This window comes from Syngnathoides biaculeatus, chromosome 5, assembly GCF_019802595.1.
Source record: "Syngnathoides biaculeatus isolate LvHL_M chromosome 5, ASM1980259v1, whole genome shotgun sequence".
Lineage (NCBI taxonomy): Eukaryota > Metazoa > Chordata > Actinopteri > Syngnathiformes > Syngnathidae > Syngnathoides > Syngnathoides biaculeatus.
Genome location: NC_084644.1, coordinates 5,007,452 through 5,030,998, shown reverse-complemented (window position 1 = coordinate 5,030,998; position 23,547 = coordinate 5,007,452). Strand labels below are relative to the sequence as shown.

The following is a 23,547-nucleotide window of genomic DNA, read 5'->3' as shown; positions in this document are numbered from 1 at the left end:
ATACATGCTAAACGCATTGTACATTCGTTGTCTCTGCGACGTCCTATTTCAAACGGAAAATTTCAACTTGTTTCCTCGCACTTGAAAATAAAATTCAATGTTCAGAGTTCTGTATGATGAAGTTCATCAAAAAATTTCACCCAAAAAATGTGTTTTCTGGCTTATCCACTGATAAAGTTTGGGAAAATATTATTGACTGCTTTTTCGGGAAAAAAAAACGTCAGCCTGTAAAAGTGGAGCAGAGAGTGAACAGTGAACAACAACAACTGTAAACAAAACTTTGTTCAAGTGAATTAACCTCATTAGAAAATGAAGAAAAAAACCTTTATAAACAAACTTTAACAGTGTCACAATAATCTTTCTAACTTATTTGTGGAATATTTTCTCACAGCCACGAAAGTATCAAGATGGTGGATATCTGCTTTCAGCAGGTCCAAATTTGTCCCATTTTTGTCTTCACGTGCTGGTACATGAAAAGTGCTTAAATATCATTTTGCAAATGTTTAAGTTAAAAGGAGGAAAGCCGAGGAAGGTACTTGTGTGAAAGCAAAGCTGACTGACATGCAAGTAGACTTGAACGCTTGGCAAATTATAAAAGTACAAAAGTAGTTGCTGAGGTCTGTTAACGCCATTTCTATGTACATGAGTTGTACTATTAGTGTGGTAAACTGAAGCAAATTTCCTTTTAAAAATGTAATCATATGCAACAGATGTCTGAATTAAGTAAATACTGAACTGTACTTTTTTACCCCAAGTATATTTTGCAACAATTAAATATACCATATGGATACAACATGATAAAATAATTCAGCAAAACAAGACAGAAAAGGCATGATTTTTTTTCCTTTAATAATGTTGTTGGATGTTGTGATGTACAAATTTTACAAGGTTTTTTTTTTTAATTATTACATGATACAGCAAGGGTGACTAATTCACCAATGAACCTGAACAGAAAAAGTGGATCACTGGCTGGGTGAATGAGAAGACTTATTTGCACAAATTAATGCTGAATAAAAAATAATTTAAAATTTAAAAGGTCCTTATTCTCAGTAAAGATTGACAGTTACATAATTTATGACAACTTTATAAAGTAAAAAAAAAAAGTTTACTCACTGGTTCAAATGCCAGGTTTTTGATAAATATATATATGAAAAAGTGAGACCAAGATAATTTAAAAACACTGACGCAGCCTTAAAATTAAGAGAGAAAATAATTCTGAAAGCGCGAGTAAATAATAAAATGTGGTTGCACAAATATTACAACTACAGCTGTGTTCATTCATCACAAAACACGTACATTTTACCATTTAGCTTTGGATATGATTCAAATGTTCTAGTAGGGCACATTCTGCAGAATTTCCACATCATCACAGGGATCTCATTATTCAAATGAATAATTCGGAACAAAAGTCCAAAATCATTTCCGAGGCAGAAAATACAGCACCATAATAACATGAAAATGCTCATTACCTAAAGAACAGAATACATTTAAGTGAAGTATGGTGGTGGGATACATATTTTGGAGCCGGAACTGGGGCCTGAAGGTAGAAACAATGATCAACAATTTCAAAATATCAGTCAGTGTTTACAAAAAAAAAAAAAAAAAATGTTCAGGCTTGTGCTACAAAGAAAAATAAAGAAAAGCCGACTCGAACTTTATTGGGGACAAATCAAGACTTCAAAGGGCGGCAGTTCAAATTCTCATTTGAGTATGAATGTGATTAATTCTGAACACAGCTGTAAATTTGTCCACACACTTGTAAAGCTGCAATTTTTTTTTTTTTTTTTAACTCAAGAAAACGTTCAAATCCAACTGCACGGGAATATAGAAGTACATTAGTACCCCCGGGATTTGAATTTGAAATGTAAAGTGATCACATTTCATAGTTGTATTCCAGTGTAACTTTTCAATGTTAATTCATCCACTTTCTTCGCCGCTTATCCTCACAAGGTTCACGGGGGAGTGCCGCAGCCTATCCCGGCTGTCAACGCGGCAGGAGGCGGGGTACACACTGAACTGGTCGCCAGCCAATCGCAGGGCACATAGAGACAAGCAGTCGCACTCACAATCACACCTAGGGGCAATTCATCCATTTTCTTTGCCGCTTATCCTCATGAGGGTCGCAGGGTAGTGCTGGAGCCTATCCCAGCTGTCAATGGGCAGGAGGCGGGGTACACCCTGAACTGGTCGCCAGCCAATCGCAGGGCACATTGAGACAAACAGTTACACTCACAATCACACCTAGGGGCAATTTATCCATTAATCCATTTTCTTCGCCGCTTATCCTCACGAGGGTCGCAGGGGAGTGCCGGGGCCTATCCCAGCTGTCAACGGGCAGGAGGCGGGGTACACCCTGAACTGGTCGCCAGCCAATTGCAGGGCACATCGAGACAAGCAGTCGGACTCACAATCATACCTAGGGGCAATTTGGAGTGTCCAAGTAATGTTGCATGTTTTTGGGATGTAGGAGGAAACCGGAGTGCCCGGAGAAAAACCCATGCAGGCACGGGGGAGAACATGCAAAGTCCACACAGGCGGGTCTGGGATTGAACCCGGGACCTCAGAACTCCGAGGCCACCGTGCCGCCGTTAATTCAACTGGCTACAATTCAGTGTCTAAAATTCACCATCTGTGCTACCAGGCAGGGTTACTTCAGGTCAGCACCGAACATCCAGCCAATCACAGTTACGCTTTCTTATTATGTGACATCACGTGACTAAGAAAGCCTCACTGCGATTGGCTGGTTGTTCAGTTCTGACCTGAAGTAACCCCCCCTGGTGGCACTGACGGTGAATTTCAGACAGCGAATTGTAGCAACTATTGAAAATGTCATCACTTTACATTTCAAATTCTTCAAATTCAAATCTTGGCGGCACTAATCTACTTCAACACAGACAGTAGATTATAAAAAATAGGAGAAATAAATATGAAACTTTTGCTTTGATCTGATTCGTACGCAAAACCTCGCATTTGAACCGGGGGTGTGCAGACTTTCCTTAGCCGATATCTTCCATAATATTCATGATTTCAATATACACCGTTTCAGTGCATATGTTTACTCCCATGACATAATTGTTCCGTCTACTTTTACTACTGAACTAGGCCTAGAATAACCAACAAAGCAGACATGCAGACCGGATTCAAAGGCACGCAGTATACTGTACATGAAATAAACCTTTCAGATTATTCCGCACCGGACCGAGAACGTACAAATTAAAACATTTTTTTTTTTTTTTTTTTTTTTTTTTAAATCGGGTTATCGGCAGTTGATGAAATGCTCGATCGGTCCGCACCCTTTAGAAGTCGTTCACACCACATATTAAAAGCATTTTTTTTTAAGTGAAACTATACACACGCACACAAAAGAAAATGATTTGTAGTCTTATTTAGAGTTAAATTGTACAATTTAAAAAAAAAAAAAAAAATTTTTTTTTGGGGTGGCTTCTAATGCCCAAAACTGGTCAAAATGCACAAGCCAGCATCAGAGCAAAATGAGGTTCAACAGAATAGAAAAAAAGTTGCGCTGCTACCGTCGCCGTGTCAAACCTCCCCTTGCGCATGCTGCAAGTAATGCAGCTGCAGGTCCAATTCCCGTTGGAAAGAGCAGCCGCAGACCATGCACTGAAAGAGCCGCTTGGGGGCGAAAGGCAAACGGACCCCGAGTTTGTGCGCCTCGGCCTGCGGGACGAGCTGAGGTAGGGCCGAGGTTTGCGGGAGGGGGGGCCTGTCGGTCAGGACGGCCTGCGGCGTGAAGAAAATGTTCGGGAGCGGCGGCCTGGAGAGCGCGCCGACCGAGACGGTGTGTAGGGAGTGCGAAGCCGGCAGGGTCAGCGTCGGGAGGGCGGCCAGCGCCGGGGAGAAGAACGGCGACGGCTGGTTCAGGATGATCTGATTGGCCGTGACCACGGGTTGCTGCTGCGGGTCCTGACCGCTCCCCGGCTTGAGCTGCCCGGCGAAAAGCACCTGAGGGCCCACGGGGTTGTTTTGGAAGCCCCAGACCGTCGTGCCGACGGCTTGGGGGAAGGGATTGATCGAGATGGGAAGTTTCTGCGCAGCGGTCGGATTCCGCACGTTGGCCCAAGCAGCGGCCACCTGCTTCTGCTGAACCTGGAAGTCTTGACTGTTCACGAGTGTCTGAGGGGAGGTTAGCGTGTTCGAAGACCCCAATGGCGCTTGAATGCCCCACAAAGTGCTGGCTAGCCCATGGGCAACAGCGGCGGATGCTGGGATGGAGATGCTTTGGTCTAGTTGAGCCGAGGACGGCGCGCTCGCCGCACCCGAGGGCCTCGGCTTTTGCGACTCACTTTCCGTCCAGAGCTTGTCGGGCTGGCTAACAGTCAACGGTATTGCTTGAGGATCCCACACTTTGGCGTCCTTTTTCACGGGAAGCACGAACGTCTCCTGTTTCGGCCATCTCGGCGACTGAAGCTCCGGGCCGACCTTATTCGGGTGGCTCAGCAGGGAAGCTTGGCCGCTCCACAACGCCGCGCCGTCCGCGAAGGACGGCGTCGCGCGAGCTTCGCGGTACCGAGAACCGTAGGAAGTCGACGTCGCGGGGCGGCCGCGTTTCGGAATCTCGTCGATTCCCGAGGGGCCGGCTGTCTGAGGGGAGCCCACGACGGAGGACACGGTCTCTCGACTGTGCCGGCTGTCAAACGTCTCCGGCTGGTGCGATGACGGGACCGGTAGGACCCCGTCGCCATCCACCTCCCACTGGACAGGTGGAGGTTGTAGTTCGGAAAGCAAGACTTTCTGCATCCGCACTTGAAAGTCCTCTTGTGACGCGATCATGGAAGATTGCGGCAGGTCCCCCGAATTGGTATAAAGGGGGGGCCTCCCTACAGTTCGAGACATGCCCCACATCAGCCTCCCCCCTCTCCTTCCTCGGCTCCCTCTGCCTCTTGTCCTTCCGCCAGCGGGGACAGAATTCACTGGACTGAAATTCTTGCGAGTGTGGATCTTCTGGTGGACTAACAAGCTGCTCAACCAGGAGAAAGATTTGCCGCACTCGGCGCAGTGATGGGGTCGCTCTCCCGTGTGCGTGTTGAGGTGGTCGCGGAGCAGGTACGCCAAGCCGAAGCTCTTCTCGCAGAGGTTACACTTGTGGGGCTTGTCGCCGTTATGGGAGAGCATGTGGTGCTGCAGTTGAGTCTCGTCGCTGTAGCCTTTGCGGCAGCTGGTGCAGCGGAAGGGTTTTTCCTGATGCAGCTTGAGGTGCGTTCTCATGTTCTGCAGGAAAGCAAAATCCTTCCCGCAGTCGGGACACTTGTGAGGCTTCTGGCCCGAGTGGATGATGATGTGTTGCTGCAAGTAGCTGCTGAATCGAAAGCCTTTCCCGCACACGTTGCACTGGTACGGCTTGTCCTTGGAATGTATGCGCATGTGCAGATCTAAGACCGAGCGATGCCGGAACATTTTCCCGCACTCGCTGCACTTGTACGGCTTAAGACCGACGTCGTCGTCGTCTCTGAATTTCGCCGGCGCGTTTTCACCGGCTGCGGGGCTCGGCTCTTTTTGCGGGGAAATCGACACCTTGTTCCAATCCTGCGCTACGTTCTTATGGGTTTTAAATATGTGCAATCGTAAACTTATCTCGTCGCGGTAAGTACACGGGCAATGCGGACAGGTGTACCCTTTGTCCCAAACCTTTTTAATCTCTGGGGGCGCCTGGAATCTTCTCTCCTGTGACTCATACTCCACCTCGTGAATATGCATGTGGGATCTCAGGGCGGCTGGCGAGCTGCAGGTCTGGGGACAGAGGGGACAGTTAAAAGTGCGTTTCGGTCCGTCACTCTGGTGCGCGTTCTCGTTCCGTTGCTCCGCCTGCGCCGGGGTCTGCTCGCTGGGCTGCTCGGTAGAGGGAAGAGGGTTGGCTCGGTGCAGTCTATGTTGGCGACAGTGTGCCCTCATATTTTGAGCAAAGGCAAATTTCTTACCACATTCGGGACAGCGGAAGGGCTTCTCACCGGTGTGAAGATACTGATGCTGTTGAAGGAGACTGCTGTACTTGAAGGTTTTACCGCACACGGTACATAGGTAAGAGCGTAGCTGGTCGCTGTGCTTGCGCCGGTGGTCTTCCATGACGGAACTGTATCTGAAGGCCATGCCGCACTCCGGGCATTCGTAGGGTTTTAGGACCGGATGGCATCGCTGGTGGCAGCGCAACCTCTTGTAGTCCCGGAACCTGCGACCGCACTCCTCGCACGTCCAGCTGTCCTCTTCCGAGTGGGTCAGCATGTGCATGGCCACGGAGCACCGTAACTGGAACTCTTTGCGGCACAGCGAACAGTGGTAAGGCTTCTCGTCGGTCTCGTTGCATTGGTGGACGCGCAGTTTTTGCACCGTGGGGAAAACCTTGTCACACTCCGCACACTGGAAACGATCATCCTCATCCAACGTTGACGTCGCCTCCGGCTCCTCTTCCTCTTCCTCCTCCTCCTCCTTATGCACGTGTTTGTGCTTCATGAGGCTGCGGCGGTCCTTAAAGGAAACGCCGCACACTTTACAGGTGAGGGGAACAATCTCATCCTTGCGCACGTGATTGTGGCGATGAAGGTAGAACATCTCACGGCGGGAGAACGATATTCCACACTCCTTGCAGACCATGCGACTCTTTTTCGGCTTGGGCGCCGAACCGGCGTCGCGCCCTTTGTCGCCCCGGCCGTGGTCTTCCACCACGTACTCTATCGAGCCCGCATCTTCTGCCGGGTTCTCGGACGGTCCTTTCACCGAGCTCGGTCCGCCGACCTTCTCGTGAAGCTCCTCTGCGCCGGGAAGACCTTTAGCTGTAGTCTGTGGAACTGAAAATTGAAATGAGAGTTAATGGTTTGACGAAATGACTTAAAGAAGATTTTAAGTGGAAACAAAATGAAATAATAAAAAAAAGTTAACTGGAAGTCTATGGCAAAAATGTCAGTGGCTAGCTTGATTGTATACCAGCCTACAGTCCACACTAGTACTGGGGACGGGGGGACGGGGCGAAAGCAGTTCTAGTGGTAAATGTGAAGGCTAAAGCTTTTCAGTCAAATTCAGTACAACGCCGCTAGCCTAAACCTACTATTTTCTTCCGCGTGGGAGTCAGCCTCTTCTTGACCGTCGTCTTCGGGGCAGTCCAAGGGCCGCTGCTCGTCTCCCGGTGACTCGGCCATTTTTGGCTCCGATGAATTACATGTTTGGTCGCCTCCAGCCCCCGACTCAATAACCTCAGAATGGCCGGGCGAGGAAGCGCCGTTCCCGCTGAGCCCGCTACTACGAGCTTCCCGCGGTGGGTGGAATGAGCTTTCTTCCCTCTCCTCGGAGGTGCTTTCAAGTTTTTCGGGGTCCGTCCCGGCCCCGGATATTTGCACTTCCTCCGCCTGGGAGTTGTGTCGCTCCGAAGACTCCGGTGGGGATATGGCCGCCATATTCCCCCCATGCAACCCCTCGCCTGGACTCGGGCAACGACAGGCTCGCGGAATTCAGCTACTGCACGAGGAAATGACGTTTCCGCTCCTCGTTTTCAAAATAAAACTGCGGTGTTACCATCCGATATACCTTAAAACGCGATAAAGTGAGGAAATGCGAATATTTAGGTCACGATTGAATAAAAAAAAAAAATGGCAATCAGGATTACAAACGTAGTTACCACATGTATTAAAAAATTGTCTTGGGTTTTTTTGTTTGTTTGTTTTTTGGGGGGGGCTCCAATTTAGTGCATCGCTTGATTAAAAAATTTGCTTTCACCAATTTACAATCAGCAATTAACCAACCATGAATGTTATCAGAATGTGTGAGGAAGGGGCGCCACAGTGGATCAGATGGTAAATCGTAGGCCTCACAGTTCTGAGGACCCGGGTTTGATCCCGGCCTTTGCATGTTCTCCCCCGTGTCTGCATGGGTTTCTTCCGGGCATTCCGGTTTCCCCCCACATCCCAAAAACATGCAACGTTAATTGGACTCTCCAAATTGCTCCAGGTGTGATTGTGAGCGCGACTGCTTGTCTCGATGTGCCCTGCGATTGGCTGGCGACCAGTTCAGGGTGTACCCCGCCTCCTGCCCGTTGACAGCTGGGATAGGCTCCAGCACTCGCCGCGACACTTGTGAGGAGAAGCGGCAAAGAAAATGGATGGATGCGTGAGGAAGCTGCAGTTCCCAGAGAAAACCCGCAGAAACATCCGGAGAACATGTAAACTCCACACAGGGCAGAGATTCAAACCCTCAGCCTCAAACGTGCTGAATGGTTATCTCCCTGCTGCCCTATTATAATAATCCACACTGGGATTCCACAAGCGACCAATCAGTTCACATATACTTACACTTTAATGCAATTCATATTTATATTATATATTTGGGAAAACTTTTAAGACAATTTAAAAACTCGGCAAGAAAGTGTGACTCTCCATCTGAGGGGCTTTTTGAATGCATTGATTTGCAGTTTGTTGTCGTATTATGTGGCGTAACACACATAGAGAAGCCCCGCCCATTTGTGGTACGCCATTCAAAACTTAACCTATCCGCTGAAAACTCACCATTCGCCATTTCTGTGTGAGCTCAGAGATGAAAGTACTACTTGTGGAATCTTGATAGTTTGTTTGAGGTGTATTGTTGGGGGTCCTTGAATGCACCTCGCTCAAAGGAAAACTTATAACGAAAGGTTATTTTTGCCATGTTCCCTGTTTATTGTGTGCCAAAAGGTGAGTTGAATTATTTATGAAATGTGCTAGAGAGGATGTGTTAGCCCAAGTGTGACGTCACGTCAGTTTGTACTTGTGTGTTATTTCGGCTAGTGGACTACTTAGTACTATAGATGAGCGTCACGAAGATTTCATAATGTAGCTTCTGAATAACGTCATTTTTTAGATTCATGATTTCATGTGAGGTGGAAAAGCGGCGCAGCCGATATAGCGTTGGCCTCACAGTTCTAAGGTCCCAGGTTCAATCCCAGCCCCGCCTGTGTGGACTTTGCATGTTCCCCCCGTGCCTGTGTGGGTTTTCTCCGGGCGCTCCGGTTTCCTCCCACATCCCTAAAACATGCAACATTAATTGGACGCTCTAAATTGTCCCTAGGTGTGACTGCGGCTGTTTGTCTCTATGTGCCCGGCAATTGGCTGGCGACCAGTCCAGGGTGTACCCGGCCTCCTGCCCATTGACGGCCGGGATAGGCTCCAGCACTCCCTCGTGAGGATAAGTAATTTGCTTGCATCATCCTGTATATACAACTCATTCGCAAGCAACTTGCTATGGCACGTTAATGAGTCTTGAGGGAGTATCAGGTGAGAAATTATCTTTTTTTTTTTTTTTTTTACTTACTTTTAATTGGTTCAACAAATAAAATGTATTTACTCCAAATATACTTTTTCATCTATCTATCTATCTAGGGCAGTGACAGGTAGGACAATTATTAAATGGTCTTCCACTTCCAGATGGCAGAAAATAACTAACTAAAAAACAACTGACACAAGACCATCATTTTTTTCCAGTCTATAACATATGACATTTATATTTAGTGGAGCACCGTGAGATTATTTTTTAATAGGCCGGAAGCACCATATGCTCCGCCTGAATACATTGAATAATCTGCAAATTGTTCATATTGTTTATGCAAAATTAAAATGTGGTCTACAGCCGTTAAGTCAATATTAAGATCATTACATAACACATCAGCCATCAATTCACCTTTCCTTCCAGATAAGGCGCCAGCGCGCCCATGAATGCGTCATGCTCCCTGTGCACGCAAATGAAGATGAGAAGCACTCGCCGCGACCCTCGTGAGGATAAGCGGCATGTGATGCTTTACAATCTGCTGCATTTTAAGTGATTTACTGTCATTTTGTGGCATCTGTACGGGATTACAAATTTCATTTTGCAACATTCCCCAACAATAGCGGGGATACACTGTACTTGAAACTGCTGCTGAAAATGTTACTGTGATGTCTGCAAAATTGCATGCTGGGTAAAGTTAGGACCGACGCCTCTTCTCATGTCCTGCGTGACGCAGTCGACAGGCGCTCGGTCCACGCGTCTTCCAAACTTAATCCCCACATCCACATCTCCAAGCCAGGAACCGTGAGGCGAGCTTCGACAAGACCTCGTTTTGTGCTCAGAGGAACAGCCGAGGACCGCTAAGCTCGGCCCTGCCGTTGGTCGTTTTTGAGGTTGGATGAGGCCCGAGGCCAACTTTGTCCTCCACGCTGTTGCCTTCGTCTTCAGAGTCGGGACCGCCGACGTCCCTTTTTGGACTCTGGGTTGTTGCCATCTTTGTTCAAGCAGCTTTCCTGGACCAACCTCCTCCAAAATCTGTAAACGTGAAAACAAAATGTATTTTGTAAGCAAGTGTAGTTTGAAGTAGTCAACGATGGTGTGATCGTCTGCGGGTTCCTTGTCGACTCGAGCGATTGCGAGTGACGCCCTGCCTCGAAATGTTCCCTCCCATATTTTCCACCTCCCAGCGAACGGGAAGCGCATGACAGAAAATGGATGGACGGTCTTATGGGCCCCTTTTTCGATGGCACATTTCATACTGTACACGTCATTTCGACGTCATCGCTGGAAAAATGGATTTTACAGTGAAACCCCTGCACACGAAGTTCATTCGTTCTAAGAGACCGTTCGCAAATCGAAATGTTTGTGAACCGGAGCAATGTTTCCAAATGAAAATGAATGGAAATACGATTCAACTGTTGCAGTACCAGTACCAAATTATATACACCTAGTTTTACGGGTTTAGTAAAGTTGAAAAGACATAAAAATTAATTAACCCTTTATTTACTTGTTTGCCTCTCTGTTCTTAAGAATATTTGCACCAACTCCAAGCCAAAATTGTTACGCAAGTATGATCAGAAATAATTCTCATACTTAGCAATTTCCTTTATTATTTCTTCTTTATCATGAGGGTTACAGCCCTGTACGGAAGCGTATTGCTGCCACACACAAAAAAAAAAAAGTCGCCATCACATTATAACGTGATATGTTTCACATTACAATGTGGATGTTTCACGTCATGTGAATCATTTTATGTCATAACGTGAAAAGATTCACATTATAACGTAATTCATTGAATGTTATAGTCTGAAAGTTTCATGTTATAATGTATATTTGTTTCACGTTATAACGTTGTAAATAATAAATAAATAGATTTCACCCCTCTTCACCCCGCACCCAAAAGGTAATTACTTCCGGTTCTACTACATTTCCTACTACTACTACGTGTTCTTGCTCCATGCGTAAGAGGCAACCTTCGGGTACACCACGACTGCGTAAAAAGCACACCAAATCCACGTTTTGTGCAACATTCAATGAGAGTCCACTTCTAGCTGTCTTCCTGTATGCCACCTTGGAAGGATGTGAGCGACCACGGGGTCGCAACAAGTTTACCGTGATATGTTTCATGTTACAATGTGATAAATTGCATGGTTCATGTCACATTATAACATGAAACGTTTCAAGTTATAATGTGAAATTAATTGTTCTCACATGAAATGATTCACATTATAACGTGTAATTACCCACATTATAACATGAAACATACACGTTAAAACATGAAACATCCATTTTATAACGTGGTGACGACTTTTTTTTTTTGGGTGTGGCAGCAACACGCTTCCGTAGTCCTGAACCCCCCACGATAGAAAAAAAGCAAAGTAGTGACCATATATAATCATATACATTTTTAGTTGGCCATTAAATCAACGTTGCAAAGACGTTCTCCTTTTAGTCCGCCGGTGTGAAGCGGCTTGGTTCGGGGGTGCAACTCTTTTTTTTTGGTGGAAGCTGGCACACTGTGTGAATCAAGCTCTATTGTACTTGTAGGTTTTCGATGTGTTCTCTTAAAATTAGCATGGCATGAACAGGTGTACGCTTTGTCCCCAACCTTTTTTTTATCTTTGGGGTGTGGCCGGAATCTTGTCTCCGGGAACTCGTACGCCACCTCATGACAATTCATGTGGGCTCTCAGTTTGGCTGGTTAGCTTGTTGTCTGGGGACAAAAGTGACAGTTAAAGGGGCTTTTTGGTTCAATAGGGCGTCATTTTCGTGAGCTGATAAGCAAGTAAATGATGTACGAGAGTTGAATTCTTAGGCTAAGCTCTGACAGTCTTCCATCATATTTTGAGCAAAGCTACGTTTCTTACCACATTCAGGACAGCGGGAGGGCTTCTTACTGAAGCGCTGAGTCTGACGCTCTTGAAAGTGGTCCTTGTACTTGAAGGTCTTACCGCAAACGGGACACAGAAAAGAGCGCAGCCGTTCAGTGTGCTTGCGCCGGTGGACTTCCATGACTGAGCTGTGCGTGAAAGCCATGCCGCAGTCCGGGCATTTGTAAGGTTTAAGGACGGGGTGGCAGCGCTGGTGGCAGCGCAACGTCCTGTAGTCCGGGAAGCTGCGACCACACTCCTTGCAAGACCAGCTTCCCTCATGCGAGTGGTTTAGCATGTGCTTGGCGACGGCGCATTTTACGAGGAACTCCTTGCGACACAGCGTACAATGGTAAGGCATGTCATCCGTATCGTCGCATTGGTGGAGCCGCAGCTTTTGTGCCGTCGGGAAAAACCTCTCGCACGCGGCGCACTGGAAAGCAGCTTCGTCCTGATACTTTGGCTCCTCTTTATGCACATGCTTGTGTTTCATGAGGCTGCGGCGGTCCTTAAAGGAAAGGCCGCATTCTTTGCAGGTGAGGGGAACCAGTTCATCCTTGTCGGCGTGGTAGTGGCGGTGATAGTAGAACATCTCTCGACGGGGGAATGAAGTCCCGCACTCATTGCACACGATTCGAGACTTTTTGGACTTACCGGTAATTGGTAACTCACCGTCATCCCCTTTGCCTGTGTCGCCGTGATCTTCAATCACGTATTCTATCGAGTACACATCCTGCACTGGATCCTCAGGTAGTTCTGTCGGCGAGCTCGGTCGCTCAACCGTGTCACGATTTTCCCCAGGAACGGGAAGCGCTTGGTCTTCTGGCCGCACTTTCTCAACCGTTTCTACAACTGAAAATTGAAATGAGTGAAAACATTACACAAGATCTCCAAAAATGATAGCTTGATATAAACAAAATAACAACTATAACTACAAAAACCAAACTAAGTGCTTGTCTTGATTGTCCATTGTCCATCATTACAAAATTGAAGGATCTTTTCTGTTCCCCCCCCCCTAAAAAAATTCAAATAAACCACGCATGAAATACAAAAACATTTACTTGTTGTGTATATTATACTTGCTGTGAGACAAATTGAATTGTAGCTGTGGTAAAAGTAACCCATATAGTACTAGAATACCAAATAACTCTTGAGCACCCATATTTATTTCCTCTTCTACCTCCCATGTTACGTCAACTTGTACATCTAATGTAATTTCTTACTATTACATATACAGAACTATGGATAACTACTTTTGTAAACAGAAACCAGAAAAAATGTTCAACTGTTCAATATATTTTAAAATGGGATTTTATCACAAAAACATTCTGAAATATCTTAACATTTTCAACAGAGAATTCATAACCAGGAAAGTTTTTCTTCAGTTTAATATTTTATCCATTTCTGACCAATTAGCATATTTGCTAACACTGCTAGCATGTAAGCTACTTCTTGAGAACTCTTAGGAACACTGTAATTTAAAAATAATACCACAAACAATGAATTTATCGCTCGACAACATTTTATTTCTTTTAATTGTTAGCGACAGATATATTAGCTACGCCAAACAAAAACAAGAGAATAATTTTCCATCGTGTACGGTTGATCGTTGACCTGAGAAAAAAAAAAAAAAAGATTATGTACCCGTTCAACGTATCCGTTCTTTTTTTTTTTTTTTTTGAAAGAGTTTCTACTTAAATTGCCCTCCAATTCTAGATTGTGCTGTACAGTGGACATGGGGCAAAGTTTATTTAACACGGGAGGCTAAAGCTAACAGTAAAATACAGTATTATGACAATATTAAGTGTACCGTTTTCTTCCGAGTCGTCTTCGTATTCGGTCTCGGAAAAGTCAAAGGTCCGCCGTTCGCCTCCTGATGACCCGGCCATTTTTTTTTTTTTTTTTTTGGGGGGGGGGGGGGTTCCCAATGAACACGCGTTTCGTCCTCAATCCCCAAGTAGCTTATAAATGGGCTTTCTTCCACAGCTGGTTCCGAGGTGTTTTCCGCTTCCACCCCGTCTTTCTTGCAACCGCCAGCAAGTTCTGCCGTTTCCGAGGCTATGGAGTGGATATGGCAGCCATATTATCCCAAATCCACTTACGACCTGGACTCGAACGCCAAACAAGCTCCCCAAAGTCACGAAGCTCAAAAGCGGAAATGACGTTCCTTTCCGTTCCCAACATTTCACATTAAAACTGAAATTTGTCCAACCCAACCACTGCTCTAAAAAAAAAGACTGGATAGCGCAGTGATTTCCAACCTTTATAGAGCCAAGGCACATATTTTACAATTGAAAAATCCCACGGCACACCAACAAAAGTAAATGTCACCAAAAATGGATCGATTAAGTACTGTGTGTACTGTACTTCCTGCCATCTAATAGAAGAGGATTTTTTTGTTTCTTTCTGTCATTGTGCCTCACTGGCACAAATAGATGACTAAAGATATATTATTTATTCGAAATAAATGTTGTTCAACCAATTACATAAAATTGGATAACTTCCCACGGCACACTTTTGGGATAGGGCACGCACATCGCGCACTGTCCATTGGTTGAAGCCACTTGGCCGCCATCTTAGTACTCCCAAACCATGTGGAGGACACAGGTTACAGGTTGGATTATGGCGGGGGTTTTCCTCAAAAATTGGCATGTACAATTAAAACTGGTCGTGTGAGCTTGACGTTTTTTCAGTTTTGGTAACATTAAGGATTTTCAATTAGACTTGGTAAGCCAAAAAGGCTAAGTGCAAAGGAATAACATATAACACCGTGACAACCAAGAAACCTTGCATATTACCTCGGACCTGAGTTCTGTGACGATAACTTTTCCCAAAATACGCTGTGAAGCGCTATCATAACATAGCAAAATGCTGCATTTTTTGTCATAAAAACATTCAATTTTAAGTCATTCAGTTCGATATATTTTTGGAAATAAGGACTCGCAATGGGAAAATACGTGCTAAACGCATTGTTCATTTGGTGTCTCTGCGATGTCCTATTTCAAACAGAAAATGTAAACTTGTGTCCACGCATTTGAAAATAAAATTCAATTTGTTATGAAATTCATGAAAAAATTTCACAGAAAATGTGTTTTCTTGCTTATCAGCTGAGGAAGTTTGGGAAAGTATTGACATCGCTTTTTTTGCGAAAAACCGTCGGCCTAAAAAGTTGAAGCAGAGAGTGAACAGTGAACAACCGTAAACAAAACTTTGTTCAACTGAATTAAGCTCATCAGAAAATCTTAAAAAAAAAAACTTTACAAACTTGAACAGTGTCAAAGTAAATCTTTCGAACTTACCTGTGGAATCTTTTCTCACAGCCACGAAACTGCCGATTAACGCTTCACAGGTCGGCATGGTTGTTTTGGGAGTATGAAGATGGCGGATGGCAACTTCAGTTTTGATGGCCAATGAGCCATCCAGTCTATTTTATTTTTTTTTTTTTTACATCAGTGAGGAGAACACGCATCCATGCTTTGAAGCCCAGATGTGCTAAACTCAACTGTGCTGCATTTTAAAAAAAATATCTATAATCCATACTCAAATCGACGAAATGCAGGGGATGGCGTGTGTGAGCATGAAGAACATTCAAACTCCCGAACATCAGCCGTGACAACCCGCTACCCGCGCCGTGCAGCCCTGTAATAATCGTCGCAGCTAGAATTCCACAGGCCATCAACCAGTCTTACTTTTATTTGTTCATACATTATATACCTACAAAATATAGCTTGTGCAAAACTATAAATATGATTGCAATGTGCGTGTTTTTTTTTTTATTAACAACCTACACACAAATCTTACAGCATGCGGTAATATAATCGTCCTCAATTGGACTCAAGTCTACTGTGACGCTAAAGCCTCGAGCTTGACTTGATGGCGCAGACAAGCAAAATCTGGTGCGATTTTTTCCCGTTTATCTCATTCGGCGTCAAACGCAACACATTTTTTCATGTGTCGCCAAAGCTGAGGAAGTGTCCACCATGAAACTGTTAAAACACAGGCGTACGATAGCAGGTAGTTACAATAGCTGTTGAACTACAATATACACTACAGTAATCACAAGAAGTTCAGCATATTGGGCTTTTGGGGTGAAATTTCAAGATGAGCCTAGAAATAATAATCAAATTTGAATGCACGTTTGCGTGGGGAAAATTTACAAACGGGTGTTTTTGATCTTAGTCGCTGCTTCCCTCCCAAAATTTCTTCTTGAAAGCCTCGCAAAAGCAAAGTACTGTTGATCGAGTTTTTCTTGGGTATCAAAAATTATATCGAACTAACTGTAGAGCTCGTGCACTGACGTCATAAAAAAAATCACGTGATTTTTGTTTACGCCGCCATATGACCGGTCTGGCAAAGCATTGTTCAATAGTAAGTCGGTTGGAGATGACACGGAAATATGTTTTGTAGCACGACGCACAGAGTCTTCTCCGAGACATTTAGGTGAAAATAAACGTCCGTACGTGGAAAAATTAGATCAACTCGGCATAGAGGACCCGTATTTAATGCCGAAGTCGATGTTTTCGCCGAAAAGAAACTGGACTGTTAATCCGCTTGTCTTGGGACAACTGGATCGACACGTGGATCTGGTGAGTAAGTTGTCGAGATTTACACGGAAAGGTTTGAAAGCGTAGAAAAGCCTGGACGCGTACAAATACTTTGTTTCTGGATCTGTTCTCATCAGGAACAAATCCCACACAGTGATGGTTTCGGCAGCTCGTGAACACGGAAGCGTATTCGGCTACACGTTAACCTTTGCCGGAATCCATCGATCTTTTCAGCTGGTATTCAATACAAATGCCAATATTTAAATAAATGAACCCTGGTTTTACACAAACACACGAAAAAAAAAGACGCTTGACGCCTCGTGAACGCGGAAGCGTGTTTGGCTACACGTTAACCTTTGCCAGAATCCATCAATCTTTTCAGCTAGTATTTAATACAAATACCAATATTTAAATAAATGACCCCTGGTTTTACACAAAGTCTCATTCATTAACTATGCGTGAAAAAAAGATGACGGTCGACGGGTCGTGAACGCAGAAGCGTATTCGGTTACATGTTAACCTTTGCTGAAATCCAATCTTTTCAGCTAGTATTTAATACAAATACCAATATTTAAATAAATGACCCCTGGTTTTACACAAACTCGCATTCATTAACTATGATTGGAAAAAAAAATGAGGACAAATTCGTCTCCACGGAACCTACACGGAAGCGATTGAGGCCACACTTAACCTCCGTAAACCTCTGCGAGAGTTCTCAAATGAGTCAACTTAGTACTGTAAATATTTTTGGGTAATTTGCGATTGAGAAGAATAATTCCTACCTGAAATGAAGCGATCGCTACACAAGCGTATGTGTATTTTGGTTGGGCACCATCCGTCATGTTTAATTGCCGAAATCCATCGATATTTTCAGTTTTTTTTTTTTTCAGCTGGTATTCCATAGAATGATCTCTTTGAAGACAGTTCTCGGGTATTGTAAAAATTCTGCTCCGGTTCAATGTCGAGCAGCTCTTTTCGACCTGCAATACGGCGCCGTGAAAATGGCGACGTCATGTGCACGAGCTCTATCGGAGCATAGCCCAAAAATGTTTTGGTCAATTCATTGATCATAATTTCCCTACTGTGCAAAATGTACTGAAACATTCCTGGAACGTGTGCACTCATGAGTTTCGAGGTCAAATTAAGTCCATCTGTGACGCATTGAGTCCATTTTAGAGTCCTCCTGAAAATTTGTCTGAAAGCCAAACATCCCAAACGTTCCAGTTACCATACCAGTTCCCAAACGTTGAAGACGTTTCATGACATGACCATATATATATATTTTTTTTTTTTTTTACAGTACCAGCTCAATTGAAAAGCATGAATGTAAACATCTTCAATAAATTCTGGACTATGAAGAACTACACGAGTCTAGTTGCTCATCAACAAAACTTGTTCGGAGGTCTTCTAGCGCAAGAATATGTCGAGTTCAAATTTAAGGCCACCCTATAAGCTCACATCTAATAGTTCTAAAGGACAACTTTTAAGTGCAATGTGTATTTCTGAAGCTGAACCCCAAATATGAAAAAAAATAATAATAATACACTGTTACATCCTTATCGATCAAGTACGGAAACCGGTGAGTGGTTTTAACCGCCAGCCGGCCCGTTTGCTTTTCAGCGGCGTCTCCTGCGTCTCTGATCGAGGGGTCTCCCCCGTCGCAGTTTTTGCGTGCACCCGTTCACGCCAGCGGGCGGGCGCGGGGGGAAGGAGGTTTGCGGGGCGGGCGGCGACGGCGGAAGCACGGCTCCGGCGGAGGGGCAGTTCGATAGCTGCGCTAGCTGGAGCTGGTGGAGTTTGTGCGGCTGTTGGACCGCGTGGCGCGGGTCTTCGACCTGCTGCTGCGAAAGTTCGACGCGTTGCTGCTGCGACGTCCGCGAGTGGTTCGTTTGCTGCACGCGTTGCTGCTGCTGCTGCGCCTCCAGCACCCCCAAAAGCTTCTGCAGGAGGACGTTGTTTTGCTGGAGACTCAGCGCCAGGGCCTCCTGCGACGCCACCAGCGTTCTCATGTCCTGCCTGAAACAGTCGGCGAATTCCCGCAGACTTTTGTCCACCCGGTTTCCGAGCTGGATGGCCGCCTCGCCGAGACCCCGCAGTTCGTCTTCGAGCCAGGAGCCGCGCGGCGGGGCTTCGAGGGGACCGTGCTGCGCCCCGAGCGACGGCTGGGGGCTGCTGGGCTCCGGGCTGCCGTTTAAGAAAGGGGCGCTGTACAGCGGGGAGGGAGGAAGCCATCGTTCCGAGGTTGGGGGCGCGCCGATGCCCAGTCCTAATCCGAGACCCAATTTGTCTTCCATGCTGTTTTCTTCGTCCTCGCAGTCAAGATCCCCGATATCTCTCTCGTGATCTGGATTGTCGTCATCCTTGTCCAAAGCATCTTTTTCGGACCCCTCGCCTCCAAAACCTGCAATCACAAAAATGTTTTGTAAGAAAGTAGTTTGACGTACTGCTTGGTTCCGACTCCATTTAAACCGTGACTTTTTTCAGACGCTTTCAACCCTGAGGTTTATGCGGTGTTGCGGCTAATTTGTGCAATTTTTTTTTTTACTGCCACAAGGGGGCACCCAAGCGGAAAAGGTAAGAGTGAGACCAATGGAATATATGAGCCGAGGAAGTGAGTTGTTAGCGCTGCGCTAGTGTTATTGCCGTGCCTCAAAGATTTTTACCACAGTTTTTTTTTTTTTTACCGGTCCTGTTAGCTAGGCGCTAGCGTTAGCAGCGCTAGTTTTAGCATTAGCATGGCAGCGCTAGCGTTAAACTCTCTGTGGACCGTATTTCTTTGTAAATATCCCGTGTTTCAATGTGGGCCCTTGCGGCTTTTACACAGCTGCGGCGTATGTATGTACCAAATGGTATTTCCTTTACAAATGTACCGGGTGAGGCTTATAACCAGGTGCGCTCTGTAGCCCGGGAATTACGGTACATACATTTTTTTGTTCCGGATGAGGCAGGTCATTGAGGGGGAAAAAAAAGTATTGAATTCATTCCCATTTATTATTATAATTATCCTATTAAAGTATTACAAATGTTTTTTCTTTGTTAGAAATGAGGATAAGCAGTTAGTGCGTATAGTGCTTGGTTGTAAAATGACATTTTTGTACTCCCCTGATAATTCTTGATCAGACTAGGACAGACAAAAAGTTTACCAGCGTCCAACTCGGGGAAGCACGTGAAAGTGGGTTTTGGTCTGGAGCTTTGCTTTTGCCGGCCGTGTTGAAGCCTGGGGCTGGACTGGGAAGACTGCCCGAGCATCGACGCCCTGCCGGGCGGCAGAGGCCAGCTCCGGTGGCGGGCGTCCGCCAGGCGGCCGCCGTTGCGTCTCTTCAGGTCGTCCCAACGCTTTTTGACCTCCCGAAGCGTACGCGGGACCCTGGACACGGCGTTGACTCTCTCGAGGATTCCGGCCCATATGCGTTCCCTTTCGCGCCGCCGGAGCCTCCCCGCCGGGCCGAACAGCTCCCCTTCGCACCGGGTCACCTCGGACACTAACACCTCCAGTTCCGCGCCGCTGAAGCGACTTTTTCGTTTGCCTGCGCCGTTGGCTGCTAGCGCAGCTGACATCGCTCTGTCTGGAGGGGTCGCGGGCAAAAACACAGGAGGAAAACGCTCAAGTTGGGATGAATGATATAATATAATATATACATAATAATTGATTACTGAACATTTATACAATATCAGGGAGAGTTTTTCATAATACAGTACAAAGAGTGTCCCACATATTCATACACATTTTGCAACATTTTGAAAATGAGCCAAGAAATTCTAATCACAGCTCTCCGCTTCTGACGACACCAGACAATGACCTAATTTCCAAAATAGCTGACAGCGAGAGGACAGGCTTAAACAAAAACTTTTTTCAAAATAAACCCAATTACCTAAGCCAAATATTTAAAAAATAATAAATTGTTCAGGTTATATTGGGATCATTCATTTTTTGACTGAATTTCTGAATAAATATTCATGAGAAAGGAGGGGTCAGATTCAAGCTCTTATTCTTCCTTTGCTTTTTTTCCCTGTATGTGAAATAGATCGTTGTTGGTTGGTATGAAAAAAGCTAATAACTGTTTATTTCTTTATTACATTGCAAAATGCTTTTGCCTGAAATTAAAAATTAATGGGGGGGGGGATGTACTTATTATTCCTCCATGGGATATTTTGACAAAAGCAAGTCAATGACATGGTATTCAAAAGTTGTATATTGAGTGTAAAATCTATTCTCAATTGAGTTCATCCATCCTCTTAGGGGCTTATCTGGTTGCCGGCCAATCGCAGCGCACATTGAGACAAACAGTCACACTCACAATCATACCTCGGGGCAATTTAGAGTTTCCAATTAATTTCCATTTTCTTAGCCACTTATCCTCACGAATGTCGCGGGGAGTGCTGGAGACTATCCCAGCTGTCAACGGGCAGGAGGCGGGCTACACCCTGAACTGATTGCCAGCTAATCACAGGGCACACGAGACAAACAGTTGCACTCACAATCACACCGAGGAGCAATTTAGAGTGTTCCAATTAATTTCCATTTTCATTTTCTTAGCCCCTTATCCTCACAAGGGTTGCGGGGAGTGCTGGAGCCTATCCAGTTGTCAACGGACAGGAGGCGGGGAACACCTTCAAGTGGTTGCCAGCCAATCGCAGGCCAAATTGAGACAAACAGCCGCACTCACAATCACACCGAGGGGCAATTTAGTGTCCAACTAATTTCCATTTTCTTAGCCGCTTATCCTCACAAGGGTTGCCTGGAGGAAACCCACGCAGGCACGGGGAGAACACGCTAACTCCACACAGGCGGGTCCGGGATTGAACCCGGGACCTCAGAACTGTGAGGCCAACGCTTTCCAGCTGATAGACCGTTGCCGCCTCTAAAGTGCACATGATGCCTAATTTCAATGAGAAATCACAACAGGACAACATTATTTCATTTTTCGAAGTTGCACAGCGACGTCTTACTTTGTTCCATGGACAAGAGGTCGTCTGAGGACACGCCGGGCGCCATGAGTTTCGGGTGCACCACTACCACGTTGAAGGGCAGCCCCCCGCGCGGTCCACTGCTCTGGTCACAGCTGCCCTCCGAGTCGTCGTCATCCCTGGGGAAGCCGTTGTCGGAAGCCCCCCCCGCAGAGTGTCCCTCGGGAGACTCCACTTTGATGTGCATGGGAGGTGACGGCTCATACAGCAGCCCCCCGTCCTCGCAGTACTCCGTCATGGGTCGGGGGCCGCTTTTAGCGTCGAACTGACTGGGGGGCCAATTCCGGTGCGAATGAGCGCGGCCCCATTAACACCGCTTCAAGGTACCCCCGCAGATACCGTCGAAGACATTACACGGTAGTTACTACAGTGTAGCGGCCGACGGTCTGGAAAGTTTAAACAGAAGGAGTGAAGTACATTTACAACCTAAATCCCAACACTCACTTCATTATGTTTCTCTTGGCTGCACTGCTCAGAATCGGTCGTCCTGGGAAATTTCACAACTATCATCGGCATATCTTCGACCAATCAGATTTCAAGTCCTCAGAGGGCATTTTTTCCTTCCTCTGGTGGCTGATTAGGAGCAAGACTAGCAAAACAATCAGCGCAATTTAATCATCCGCATCCCTGGTGAGTATGATGTGTTTAAACGCTGTACATTTTTTTGTCATTTCATCGTGAAATATTGATTCTTAACTACAAAATTATGTATATGGCACAGTTGTGTGCAGTTACATTATTGTATAGCATTGATGGATTCTGTATTAATGTGGATATTTGACTTCTAAATGGTCAATAGCAGTTAAAGTGGTTTAAGAGGTGGATGAGTGAGATTGAGAATTCGTCTCATATTCATAAAACTCGCGCGTCTGCGTGAATATATTTCATTATTTCGGCGTTTCACAACCTGAAATTGGGTTGCTCTAACCGACCAAAATAAATCACGTATATAACAAATGATAAAGCGGACAACATTACGTGGAACAAAACCCCCGCGTGCCTGCTCGCAAATCAAATTCGAATGTCGCTAAATCTGTCAATTTTAATAAAAAAAAATTACTTGAACGAGCCAGTCATGAGTTCCTCCGAGCACCCAGCTGTTTCGACAAGGATGCATCATCCCAGCCTGAGGTGAGGACCCTCTCCGAAGCTAAAAGATAACAAACAGACGTTACACGTTTTCAACTCAACACCAAACTCGTCACTTATGTCAACACACGCACGTGATAATAACAGACCGCATTGTTGTTGTTGTTGTTGCTGTTTTTGCGCTGCGTCGCAATCGATGCGCAAACGGGACCGCAACGTTTGCGCACCGGACATAACACTGACACGGTGACGGATAAGCTAGCCGCAAAAAGCTAACACGCTAGGACAGGTTCTGTCCGAGGCGCGGATTGAGCATATCACAAAGAGTGACGCGGATATTACTCATATTAATAATGTCATAAAGTGTCGTTATTTGTACCTCATGACAACGATGCACGGAAAGGGGGGGTGGGCGGGGGGCGGTTGGTTGAGAGGCAAAACACGGTCGATGGAGCTTGGCAGGGGTACACACACCGGAGACGGTCGCTTTGTGATGACGTCACGACCAAGCGGCATCCGCGTCGTACCAATCATTTTTAACTTCATTTCATGTTTTGTTTTTTTTAAATCCCCTCCTACGCTTTCGTTATTATTACTTTATGTACCAGTGACTGTCGGATTTTGTCTTATTGTAATTTATTTATTGTTATTATTTTATTTATTCTTATTTTAAATTTATTTATTCTTAATAAAGATCGTTTCTAAAAATGTTAGGACATCTTAACATAGGTGTAAAAGCACATGGGTCAAAGTATTCACACTGTACCAGGTAGAAGTACAAATCAGATACGTGTGTAAAACGGTAAAAGTGGAATTGATTAAAGTTGTGAAAAAAT

General features: G+C 45.5%; 3 protein-coding genes across 4 annotated transcripts; all 3 read right to left on the bottom strand.

The window, feature by feature from the left end:
* Positions 1-832: 832 nt before the first annotated feature.
* On the bottom strand, positions 833-7,471 carry zgc:66448 (uncharacterized protein LOC327401 homolog). Its single transcript, XM_061820806.1, has 2 exons — positions 7,058-7,471; positions 833-6,800 (listed from the first exon to the last, which is right to left on the bottom strand). Exons 1-2 carry the CDS (start codon positions 7,401-7,403, stop codon positions 3,541-3,543), a joined length of 3,606 nt encoding a protein of 1,201 aa, XP_061676790.1. The 5' UTR covers positions 7,404-7,471; the 3' UTR covers positions 833-3,540.
* A 944-nt stretch (positions 7,472-8,415) lies between these two features.
* Positions 8,416-23,143, bottom strand: si:ch211-261d7.3 (myb-related transcription factor, partner of profilin). 2 transcript variants are annotated; one of them, XM_061819376.1, is made up of 8 exons: positions 23,091-23,143; positions 22,683-22,772; positions 21,605-22,008; positions 19,798-20,220; positions 15,410-19,055; positions 12,108-12,962; positions 11,849-11,953; positions 8,416-10,275 (listed from the first exon to the last, which is right to left on the bottom strand). In XM_061819376.1, exons 3-5 carry the CDS (start codon positions 21,858-21,860, stop codon positions 18,271-18,273), a joined length of 1,464 nt encoding a protein of 487 aa, XP_061675360.1. In that variant the 5' UTR covers positions 21,861-22,008; positions 22,683-22,772; positions 23,091-23,143; the 3' UTR covers positions 8,416-10,275; positions 11,849-11,953; positions 12,108-12,962; positions 15,410-18,270. The 2 variants fall into 2 exon arrangements, with proteins under 2 accessions (XP_061675360.1, XP_061675361.1); XM_061819377.1 differs by lacking the exon at positions 23,091-23,143 and adding an exon at positions 22,861-22,995.
* Positions 12,052-12,702, bottom strand: LOC133500313 (oocyte zinc finger protein XlCOF15-like). The gene has a single exon (XM_061818852.1). It carries the CDS (start codon positions 12,700-12,702, stop codon positions 12,052-12,054), a length of 651 nt encoding a protein of 216 aa, XP_061674836.1.
* Positions 23,144-23,547: the final 404 nt, after the last annotated feature.